General features: G+C 35.4%; 1 protein-coding gene across 3 annotated transcripts in view; it reads right to left on the reverse strand.

The window, feature by feature from the left end:
• GABRB2 (gamma-aminobutyric acid type A receptor subunit beta2) overlaps nucleotides 1-12,759 on the reverse strand; it is a 239,307-nt gene that overhangs the window by 36,913 nt on the left and 189,635 nt on the right. For 2 of the 3 annotated variants that reach the window (XM_086708488.1, XM_086708508.1), the window contains exons 7-10: nucleotides 11,772-11,909; nucleotides 9,884-10,036; nucleotides 6,268-6,512; nucleotides 944-1,057 (exon numbers count right to left, since the gene is read on the reverse strand). In XM_086708488.1, the coding sequence (XP_086564614.1) occupies nucleotides 944-1,057; nucleotides 6,268-6,512; nucleotides 9,884-10,036; nucleotides 11,772-11,909 (650 nt within the window). The remainder of the gene's footprint in view (nucleotides 1-943; nucleotides 1,058-6,267; nucleotides 6,513-9,883; nucleotides 10,037-11,771; nucleotides 11,910-12,759) is intronic. The other variant, XM_025924851.2, reaches the window with a different exon arrangement.

The raw sequence follows: 12,759 nt of genomic DNA on the forward strand, positions 1-12,759 counted from the left end.
GGGGTCAGAACAGTAAAATTAGGGAAAAACATGATACTCAGAAGATACAGTAACAGCTCATCAAGCATCAAGTCCTCATAGGAAAGATTCAGGAGCATTCATTGTCATTCACTGCCTCACCAGGAAACAGAAATCAAAAAAAAAAAAAAAAAAAAAAAAAGAGTTGGACAGGTTGTAGATGATAAAGTAGAATGGTGACAATTCTCCTCCTCCTCCTCCTCCTCCTCCTCCTCCTCCAATGTAGAGGGCAGTATGAATGACAATTTGCCAATTAATAATGCAAACACATGAGGATTCAAAAACTGAACTTTAAGTATTAGCCAAAAAAATGTTTTCTTTAGAGTTCATTTAAGTCAGGAATTATAAGGAACAACCTCAGGTATTACCTTTTATTTATCATTATAATAGTGCTGAATCCACCAAGGTAATAGTTATTTGTAAAATACGTAACGATAAAGCAACAAGGACTTGATGCAAACATAACATTCCCAGACATAAATTAATAATCTAGGACAGAAAATATAGGCTTCTAAATTCTGATGCAACTAATAGAAGGAATGTATAATTCACTACCTATTCTATTCATCCAAATAAACACAACAAGAAAACTAAGAAATGACATAGTATATAATGCCATTCTATCTTCTCAATACAAATGAAAAGGAATCTCAAAATATGATGTACTTAGTTTCTCTCTCTAGCACAATAATAATGACTGAGTGGAACAATGAAGCTTAGGCTCATCACAGTTATATTAAAAAAAGAAGAAACCGGAAAACCCCATTAGGGTTTTCATGAAAACATTTAACTTATTTCCAAGTCTCTGTGGATATAAGTCCATAGATTATCTGCAAAGACCCCATACATTATTTTACAGGGAACAGCTAAACAAATTGGCCCCAACAGAAATACAAATAAATGGATTAAAAACTGGCTATCTAACCGTATACAGAGAGAAATCGTAATTGGTAGTCCGTCTAGTTGGGGAGAGGTTTCCAGTTGGGTCCCACAAGGATCGATATTGGGTCCCATTTTGTTTAATATCTTTATAAAAAATCTGGAAGACAAAGTAGAGAATGTGCTAATTAAGTAGACTGATGCCACTAGATTAGGATTTGTGGTTAAAGTAAATTGGATATAGATAAATGCTACTGGTCTTTAGAAAGACCGATGTTAACAGAGAGGATTTTGAATTAGTTGTATTTTTTTAATCTATCATTAAAAATATATATAATTCCAACCACTAGAAATAAGTAGATTTAAAAGATTTTAGTGGCTTTGCATAACAAAAAAAAATTAGGCACAATGGATAAAGGCAACACAGAGACTCACAACACCCATAAATGCAGGATAAAGAATGTTCCCCAAATGGAGATCTTCTGGGCACAGTTTTATTTGGAAAACTGGTGGTTGTGGGTCTCTTAATGCAATAAAGACATTGGAGGCTTTTTAGATATGTAAAAGTCAAGGTGGTGAAAAGGCAGGAGTAACTAAATTCTAATATATATACATATCTCTATATGTATATATATTAGAATTTAGTTATATATATATACACACACACACATACACACACACACTTATTGGCAACAAAATAAACAATGAACAACATAAAGCTTAAAGGGAAGAAAAGAGAGTTGAAAACTTGAAGAGAACGTGAGAAAAGTAAGGGAAATTAATCAAGAGCAAATTCTATAAGGAAACACGTATACACACATACACATACACAAACACACAAATAGAAGAATGCAAAGGGATAAATAAGAAGCACTCTCCTAACACTAGATTTATATATATATATATATATATATATATATATATATATATATATATATATACACACATATATATATATATATATATATATATATATATATATATATATTGTTTTTTAATTAAAAACTCCATAAGACACTTGGGAAACATATTCAGTAACCCTCTTGCTGGTCTGAGGTTTATTTAAAATTCTTTGTATTTTACAACTTAAATTGTTACATGGAGACAATGTTCATGATAGTGCTTGAGGACTATGAACTCTCATGTGCAAACAGGTGTTTCCCCCCCACCTCCCCCAGTGAAGTCAACTGAATTGAATATATGGAATAATGTAGAATGAACTGTTAAATATTTTTTGTAATTGTTAGCATAGCAGAATGTACACTAGATACAAACTGGAAAATCCAGATGAGATCAAGTCTCAGAAATTGTGTCAGCTTTGTTATGCAACCTTGGATATTTTACTCTCCTTAAGAGCCTTAGTTTTTACATAAATTAAATGAATTAAATGGCAGGAAAGAATTGTTCTAAGAGCTGTATATACTCTTATTAAATTAAAAACTTACAGGAAACCAATACAGAGAAGAGAGTGGAAAAATGTGGACATATGTCATTGAGGTAACAGTGGGCTCCCACCTGCCTAGGCTTCCCATTTTCATCCCTCCCTGACCTCAGGACAGAGCACAATTTAAAAATCACTTTAGATGATCTGCCATGCTGCTTCTTTCTCTAGGAAACCTTCAATGGAAGCTGAAAAGGTCAATCCCTCTCCTGGTGACTGATTTTTCCAGAGCATCCAACAATACTTAGTTGATTATATGTTCCCCAGCTTTGGGAAAAAAAAGAAAGAAAGAAATGAAAAAAAAAATAAAAAAGTAAAATTACAGTTGAAAAGAATGGACATTCTTGATAAGAAATAGAGTGGCATTATTCATGATGCCAACACAAAAGAAAGTGATGTGCAATCAGAGCCCTATGTAGATCTCCAACCTTTCATGTTAGGTTGAAAAAAAAACCACGGGAGTCTGGAATGTAGGATGATCACTTTTTTTGTTTTAATCAAATCAAGATGCCTCTAAGTATTCAGGCCTGATAAATGATAAAGTTTGTAGTTGTTTTGCTATAGATTTTACAGCTAATACCTGTTGAAAAATGATTTCCTTGCATTGACTTAAACTCTATAGATAGTATCGTCTTTTAGGAATGGGATTGGACCCTATATGCTCTGTATTTACAGTGTAAAATACATGAACAAGCATTGGTGATACAACTGGAAGCTATAAATTTACTTTAAAGAGTAATAATTCCTATAACTTATAATATTTTAATATTTTATTAGTATTTACCACTTACTGAGTGTTTAACATGTATTAAGGACTATGTTATCCATCCTCTCTTTACATTATCACAGATAATCTTCATAATAGCCTATCAGAGAAGAATAAACTCCATTTTATAGATGAAGAAACTGAAGGGTCAGTTTCTTGCTTATTTGTTTATTACCTGTTGTCACACAACTGTAAATAGACAGTAAATACTGAAACTGACTCCAAAATCAGGTTTAGAACTGTCATGCTAAATTAGAACTTATGATGTCTTGATATTACACATTTTGATTAAAGAAGGTGGAGAAACCACTTGTGTTTAAGAGTTATAAAAACACAGAGCACTTAGGTGGCTCAGTCAGTAAAGTGTCTGACTTTGGCTCAGGTCGTGATCTCACGGTTTGTGAGTTTGAGCCCCACACTGGACTCTGTGCTGACAGCTCAGAGCCTGGACCCTGCTTCAGATTCTCTGTCTCTATTTCTCTCTACTTCTCCCCCCCTCGCTCTCTTTCTCTCTCTCTCTCTCTCTTTCTCTCTCTCTCTCTCTCAAAAATAAACAAACATTAAAAAAAGTTTTTTTAAAGAACTGTAAGAATAGAACAAGCATCTTATATTTTTACTGGGCTTCAGTTTCTTGTGTTTGAAACTAGAGGATTGGATTAGACTAGGGTTTTTAAGCTCAGCAATATCGACATTTGGGACTAGATAGTTCTCTGTTAGGAGGAGGCTGTTCACTGAGCAGAAAGATGTTTGCCAGCATTCTTGGCCTCTATTCACTAGATACCAGTGCTAATCCCCTCCTCCCGGTTTTGACAATCCAAAAAATATCTACAGACATTGCCAAAGATCCTCTGGGGGAAAAACTGCCTGAGTTTTAAGAACCATTGTACTAAGGGCACCTGGGTGGCTCAGTCAGTTAAGCATCCAACTTTGGTTCAGGTCATGATCTTATGGTTTGTGGATTCGAGCTCCGCATTGGGATCTATGCTGACTGCTCAGAGCCTGGAGCTTGCTTCAGATTCTGTATTTCCCTCTCTCTCTGCCCCTACCCCATTCATGCTCTGTCTGTCTCTCTCTCTCTCAAAATGAATAAACATAAAAAAATTTAAAAAAAGAACCACTGTACTCAAAGAACTCTGATATCATTTTTGTTCTCTGATATTCTATGCTCTGAATTGTGGGTCCAACTTCAGCCACTGTGGGGTACTCGCTCAGTGAGCCATTTTCTACCTTCAGCTCAGTACATTGAACTTAAAACTCTCTGAAGCTCTCCAGGTTCAGTTTGCTATAAAACTGCCACTCTCTGGCTCTTAAATTCATCATTTAAATGCAAACTGTCATGAAAAAAATAGGGTAGATGAAAGTAAAAAGTATCAGATGTTATCTTATTAGGTCAGCTTTTCATTAGGGCAATTGATTTAGATTCAGTTCAAATTGCAGTCCTATGAGATAGTGTTATTTATTATTATATATATATATAATAATACATATATTATATATATATAACTTATTTATTTAACTGAAGCTACTATATCAGAAAAATCATAAAATGGTTTTTAAAAGCATTCTTTTCTTTCACAGCCTGAGAGAGAACCTATTGACAGATTCTAATAAGTGAAACATCAGGCACTGTAAAGAAATTGACAATTTTCTAGACCCATGGGTCATTAGCCATCAAGGGCCATACTTAAAATTTGCATCTTTACAAACATCATCTCCTGGCAAAGAAGTGCCTTTGATTAGAGAATAGTCCAAAAGAGACAGAGAGAGTGAGAGTGAGAGAGAGAGAGAGAGAGAGAGAGAGAGAAAGAGACCTATGGATATTTGAAAACTGTAGTGAGTTAAAGCTTTCATTGGGTTTGCTCCAAATAAAACTTAACTGTAGAGATTATTTGTGATGTGCTATCCTTGGAATTCAATTGAAGTCAGAAATATTAAAATTTCAATTAAATAATGATTGATCTGGTTAATAATACCAGATAGTTTAAAAGTATTACTGTTTTCCTAGTTTCATTACTATGAGCTATTTATTAAATTCAACACTATGCACTACTTTATAAACACTGTTTATGGCAGATATTAAAATAAGGCCTTGTTTTTTGGTCTATATTGAAGGATTTAAATTTGGGCTATGGGAAAATACATATATAAATATTCTGTTTAATGCAGAAAGTTTGATAGAGGAAGCCAGGTGAAGTAACATTTAGGTAGTAAAGAGGGTTGGATCCATTGGGACTGCTGTCAAAAACCTCTAAATGAAGATTCTAAATCTTGGCTGCAAATTAGCAAAAGGTTTGAAGAATATTTTAAAAATTATGATACCCAGGCATACTCCAGCACATTCAAATAAGAATTTCTGGGAAAGGAATCCAGACTTCAGTATTTGTTAATGCTCTCCCAGTCATTCGATTGGGCACCCAAGGTTGAGAATCATTGCCTTATAGATTAAATAGCATTTACAACCACATGGAAATTGTTCTTTGATTATGTGTAACAAGCAAGATGGTGGTCTCTTACAGTCACATGCTTCAGTGACTTTAAGTGGTACATGTGCAAGGCATTAAGTAATTATCTGTCACTTAAGGAGAAATTTATTTTTTTTTTTACCCTCCACTTCTCTTTTTATCCTTCTGATGACTTCAAAGAGAAAGCCTTCATTTATTGCTGGTGGATCTTTAGTATATCTCTGCACTTGTCTATCTCCCTTTTAAATCAGAGAGAACAGGCTCAGGCCCAGAGTCTTCATCTAGTGTAGCCTAGAATTCACTTCAATAGTTTTAGGTTTATTACTTAAGATTATCTTCCAGCAAGTAATACTGATTTAAGTGATACAAAATTTCCTTTTTAAAAAACTTAAAGTGAGTAAATGCACATAAGGTATAAAATAGTACATATTATACTCATATATGAAAAAATTCACAAAGGTAGTTCTCCGATGACTATGGTTTGGGCAACCCTAGTGTTAAGGTAAAGGGCATCCAAATGTAACATAAGTTTTGGCCATAATTGTGCCTCCATCACTAATTAACATTGTGATTTTGGAAAAATTACCCATTCTCTTCCCTGGGCCTTGGTTTCCTCATTTGTTAAACAAGGCCATTAGCCTATATTGCTGGCATTCTTCTACGAGTTTAAGAACCAAGGAGGGCTTGCCCTCTGAATTTACCTTGTTGACATCCAGGCGCATCTTCTCATTGTTGGCACTAGCAGCTTTCTCAGCTGCTTTCTTTTGGCGTTGGGGTCCCCTCCCAAAAAAGATGTAGTTGACCAAAGCATATTCCAGAAGGGCCATGAAAACAAAGACAAAGCACCCCATCAGGTACATGTCAATGGCCTTCACATAGGGGATTTTAGGGAGAGTCTCCCGCAAGTGGGTATTGATCGTAGTCATTGTAAGGACAGTTGTAATTCCTGAAAAAAATGACAAGAGTTAGATTAGTAATGTTCCTGTTTCCTTGCTGATTTCATCATATTTGGAAAGGCTAATTGTGCTCTTTTACTCATTCATACATGCCACAAAATAGCTTACTGGTACATACCTGCCCTGTGATAGGCCCTGGAGACACATTTAAATCATTAATTCATAGTAACATTAATCATTTTGAAGCATTTCCTTTATTTATATTTATATATTTATAGTTATATATCTAGTGGTAGGCTAGAGATGTAAATTAAATGTCATGGTAGACACGTGTGTAGGGTGAGCACCAAGGATACAGAGAAGTCTCTGGTTAAGCCTTGTGATGCAGCAGGAGAGAGGTCAGGAAATGGAGACTTTGGAGCTGAGTACTGAAGGATGAGTGGGAGATACCCAAGTAACAGAGGACTGGAGGTCAAAAGTGAAGGTAGAGAGAGCTTTTATAAAGAGTGCTTTGAAGGGGGGTTGAAAGTACACAGTCCATCAAAAGCATCTCAAGAAAGTCAATGTGGGTACATTATAGGATATGACAGAAAGCATGGTGAGGAGAGTGAAAATTAAGTAAGGCTGCATAATGCAGAGCTGTATATACAGGCCCTAATGGGGAGTCTGAACTTAAAATGAAGGTGAGGTGGGGCCACTGACCAGCTTCAAACAGGGAGACATAGGGACAAATTGTGTTTAGGACAATCATTCTTGTAGTAGTGTGAAGGACAGAGGGAAAAGATACAAGACAGGAAAATGGAATACCAGCTAATAGTTTTTCAGAATAATCTAAGTGATAAAGAGGAAATGAATCAAAATAATCACAATAGTATTGAAATCAGTGACTGCATTATACGGATGGTACGGGCAAACGATTATAAAAATTTGGAAGCTGGAGATGACGGGTAGCAGAGAAGCAGGTATCTAGCCCTCATGTTTCTGGATTGGTCAACGTGGCATGTAATGCACAGATAAGTAACATGGAACCATTATGAGATTCTTTATAGGAAATGGCATACTGGCTCAGGTTATAATTGTTCATCTCACTGAGTGGTCATCTTCAACAGTGAAGAGTAGTTTCCCTCTATAATTGGAGGGATAGAAGACATATGCCGGGCAAAAGCACTAGGAGTCCAGAGTCCTGAATGTGATAAGGTCCACATTTGTAGCAAAATAGTGATGTGAAAACAGCCCAGAGATCAAGATCACACAGATGAGAAGTTGTTTAATCAACATTTGAATGGCCGTCTCTCCGACTCAGAAAGCTGTGTCCTTAACCACTACCCAATAACACATCCCAAAAGTTTCATTTCTATGATATTTTGGGAATGTAAGTTTTCTGATTTAATTTTATCTCTCTATAAAGATCATAATTTTTGCCTTGTTTTTCTACATGCTCATAAAACAACTACAGAAAAAATAAATCTGTGCATCTGATTCTGAGCATGGCCAGAAAAACTCTGTTCTTGCTTTAGGTCTAGGTGTCTTAGAGTTTTCGTATTTTCTCTATAATATCAGTCATTTAAAACATTTCCCAGTTTCACTTTTCATTTCATTATGTCAACTGCAGATTAACCTGTACACGTATATTATAAAACTGACAATGCTAATTTTGCTATCTATCTCAATCTCATTTTAAGATATCTCTGACCAAGTAATAAATTACTCTATCAAAAGATGTTTTACAAATTTCTTTTAAAAAGTGAATTATTTATTTTTCCTGTAATGACATAAAATTATAAAATTAACAGATTTTCACTTTGGAATAATAAGATATTTACAAATTCCATTCATTACTTTATTCAGCAAATATTTACTGAACACCATTCATTGTGTAAGATATCACAGATATAATGGAAGCAAAATTATATATGGACCTTTCTTCAGTGTTTCTTTCAGTACCATGAAGAAAAAGGACATCACAAACCAAATAAATATAAATTATAACTACAGTTGGTCTACAAAGGGAAGTTCTCTGTATTTTAAGAGAAGTTATCACAGAGGACTGGACTCAGTCCAGGAGGTCATTACTTCTCCCTTCCATCCTTGAACCACCACAATCTAATCTCAACACAGCAGTCAAATTTATCCCTTTCAATCTGAAATCAAATCATATCACTTCTATCCTCGATGGCTCTGAAATTTCACTCAGAATAAAAGCAAGGTCTTTATCATGGTTCTGGAACTGCTTCATAATCTTTTAGTCCCTTGTCCCCAACATCATCTTGACTCCTGAACTCACTCTCGCATTCACCTCACTGGCTACCTCACTAATATCCTTGGCACTCTCCTACCTTAGGGCATTTGTAATAGGCTAGAATATTCCCATCCAGACATTTAAGTGACTCTTTATCTTCATGAAGTTTTTGTTCTATTAATAATTTCTGGATGAACTTTACAAATTATAAACTGTTCCTCCTGGCATACGCAACTGCCCTCACCTTGCTTATTCCCTCTATAGACGTACTGTACTACCTAGTTCACATTATAAGTAAAATAAATTTATTGTCCTTTTACTGCTAGCACAAAACTTCCAGAAGGGAACTACTTTATCTCCAGCATCTAGCATGTTTGGCACATAGTAGGTGTTCAACAAATACTTGTTGAATGAAAAAATGAATGACTTCTCTCAGAAGTAATGATTGAATTGAGATCTCATGGTGGAGAAGGTAACAGTCCAACATTTTAAAGGGATTAGTCAGAACTCAAAATAATAAAAATTGTGTAAAATAATCATACTTTACTATTATCTGGAGTTAGTAACAAAAATGTTCATGAAATATAATATATTCTCTTCCTCTGGCATCATATAGAAAAAAAATCAAGCATAAGATAAACGATGCTATGGATGAGTTCCCAGCCATCTTACTTTGTTTTCTTCTGCCCTCTATCCTGCTACTCCAAAATCTTAATAAGACTTTAGAAGTCTTTTTGCTTATCTGTTAGTTACATAATATACTTCCTTGTCTCCTGCTCAGAAAAAAAAAAAAAAAAAAAAAAAAAAAAAAGATGGAAGGGAGCTCTTTCCAGATAAGGAAGCACAGTATGCAAATTGAAAAATTATCAAGTGATATTACACAAACTATGCGTCAATAAAAATAAAAAAATTGACAGGACTAATTTCATTACCAACTGCTATATGGTTAGCTAATTTTGACATGAAAGAGTTTTAATTTGTATTTAATTGATTTAATGCTGAATCAGATAACCCAAAGTTTCACAGCCAAATTCTTGTAATGTGCATAGCCCAGTCTTATCATGCATTACAAATACCAGGCTAAGCAAAGTGTATGAATGAACATGCATGCGCATACACACACATGCATACACGTGTGCACACACAGAGTCAAGCCCCACAGGCAGTTAGAAAATGGCCTACCTAATGCCACTCTTGCAGCTGATGCATCATAATTAATCCAGAAGGAGACCCAGGAGAGGATAGTGATCAGGATGGAAGGCATGTATGTTTGCAGAATAAAGTAACCAATGTTTCTCTTAAGCTTAAAGCTGAGGGACAATCTGGGATAGGAACCTAGAAAGGCAATTTTAGAATATCATAATTATCAATCAATATTTATAGGATACTTTTCTTTCAAGGCCCATAAATAAGTTTGTAAATCTTCCCTAAATTCAACTTTAGCTCCTGATGAAGGGCACTTGCTCCTGAAAAAGTAGTATGGGAACACTGGTCTTTTAATTAGCAAAAGTTACTTGGTGTTGAGTACACCCATAGTCATGAGTAATTAAAAGAATTCCAGCTCTTCCCTGCTCAGGCTCCTGCACTGGATCAAGGATACTCATTCTCTACAACTATGAAAACAAGACAGTTTGGTACAGTCCCTTTGTTCCCCCTCACTTGTTCCTCAACAAGACCATCCTGTAAGATGTTTTGTTTTTATTTTTTTATATAAGAAATAAGGCTGTACACTCTGATCATATTTTAGAAATCTCTTCACAAGCCCCAGAATTCACTGCACATCTGGGATCAATGGCAAGCTTCAGGTATACAGCAACTCCCTAAAATTGTGTGAAGGTTTTCACATGTATGGATTATATATGTTTGCTAATTCCACTGATTCCATCAAAGTTCTAAAGGGGTGCCTGACTCATCAAAAGGTGAGAATCAGTGTTTCCAAAGAATATTTTTGGGAGATAAAACTAAAGGATCATATTCCTGAGGCTAAATCCTTTGATTGTGATGCTCCAGGAAATTACTCTTTAAACAAAATATGTAACTGAACATCGTTGTAGAATGTCAAAAAGTCACATTGATGAATCGTGTGTGTTAGGGGTGACATTATTAATAATTGAAAGAAAGTCTTGCCTAGCCTTCTTGGGCTCAAGTTAAGTGTTGTAATATTAAAGTAAGAATATTTTAGATATGAACTCATTTCTAGTGTCTCAGGGATTCAGGGACCTCCAATTTAGGAAAAGTTTCTGTTGTTTGTTTTTTAAAGCTAAGGCTACGTTATATTCTTATGAAGTCATACAACTCTTACTTGAAGTAGTTTGCAGGGAAAGGCAGAAGGGTAATTAAAAATGTATAGTTACAGTACTAGCTCTTTTTGTGCCTGGGGAATTCAATCCAATAAGAAAAACATAAGAAAGAAATATTCCTGTGGGTTTACTGTTTTTCCCCTTAATGTTTTTTTCCCTTATGCAGCAAAGTATTACTTTCCTAAGCTTTTTTGCTAAAATTCTGTGCTGGTGAAACCAAGTTTGACAACCAAAAACCTCAATGCTAGAAGAGTAAGAATGGTGAAAGCATCAGGATAATCTCAACATCTGGAAGGGCTTTTAGCTCTAAAATAGGAGGTAAGGCTCCATAAAGAAATTCTTAACCTTTGAGGATAATGTGGAATTCTATTCTATTGCCTCTAGAGAATTTCATCGTGGTCAGACGTGAGTGAACCGTCTCTTCCCTGTATTTTTCAAGAGTAGGATCAGTTCTGTAAGTTGTATAAAGCTCGGGCAAACAACTCTGACCAACGTCATTCTCTTTCTGTATTCTGTCTCTGACAATTAGTCCAGTCTTTGGTAGATGAGAGGCACAGAGGTAACCCTCTCAGCTTTGTGGGGGTGCCTTCTGGGAAATAGCTGCATGGACCCCAAATGAGCAATGGGCCCTTTGATGGGGAACTGGAGGTTTGCAGCAGATCCAAATCTTCCAGTCATCTTTTCCTGGGACCCAGTTGTGATATAAGTGAATGCTTTTGACAAAATATGCTGAAGCCCCTTTTGCCTTAACCCTCTTCCCTGATACACACCTGTGGAAAAAACAACCTTCTTGGTGATAAGTTTGTAATCCACGATAGAGAACTGTGGAAGTTCAATCTTTGTCACTCCTGTTACTGCATTATCATCCCCACGCCAGTAAAACTCAATGTCATCGGTGGTATATCCATCTGTAAAAGGAAGCACACACACACACACACACACACACACAGATACACAAAATAAAAAACAAACAAAACAAAGAGTACTTGTTTACAAGATGAACTATATTAATGATAACAGCCACAGCTAAAGGCTATTATGTGTTAGGTATCACGCTAAGCACCTGAAGTATATTACCACATTTACTTTTCACAACAGTCTCATGAGGGGAGTATAATTAGGCCCACATGAGGCAATGAAGGTTTAGCGAAATTAACAGCTTGCAAGTAAGAGGCAGCATCTAGTTCTAACTTGCACTCATTTTCTAAAACACTATCACATTATTACATGACCCTGGATAGTACTCTAACAGAAAACAAAAGAGAAAGTAAGTATCATTTAACTTATCAGTGCAGTATTGAATGCTATCAACCCCCCCATAAAAAAGTTTTGAATTACAATATATTTGGGTTTCAAGTCAGAAGAGATTATAAGGAATTGAGTCATCATTTTTTAAATATTCATAGACATTGGTCAGGGGTAGCTTTTTGGAATTTAGATATGCTGCAAAATCAAAATCTCCAAATTTGATTTTGCAGCATATCTAAATTCCAAAAAGCTACCCCTGACCAAATAACCCCAAACAGGAGTAATTCCAATAGTTTTAAAAGTAAATACAAATGTATTATGTGCACTATAAAAGGCACAGTGCATTTAGGAGGCTTGTTTCCACTTTCTCAATAATTATTTCTTGAGCACCTACTATGCTCATGAGTGTACAGTTGCTGGGGATAGAAGTCTGTATAATAAAAACAAGTCCTCTGTTATAATGATACTTTCAATCCACGAGGCAGAATAGAATAAGCACACATATCTTGG

Source organism: Puma concolor, chromosome A1 (genome assembly GCF_028749965.1).
Source record: "Puma concolor isolate L17-30 chromosome A1, mPumCon1.1.hap2, whole genome shotgun sequence".
Taxonomy (NCBI): Eukaryota; Metazoa; Chordata; class Mammalia; order Carnivora; family Felidae; genus Puma; species Puma concolor.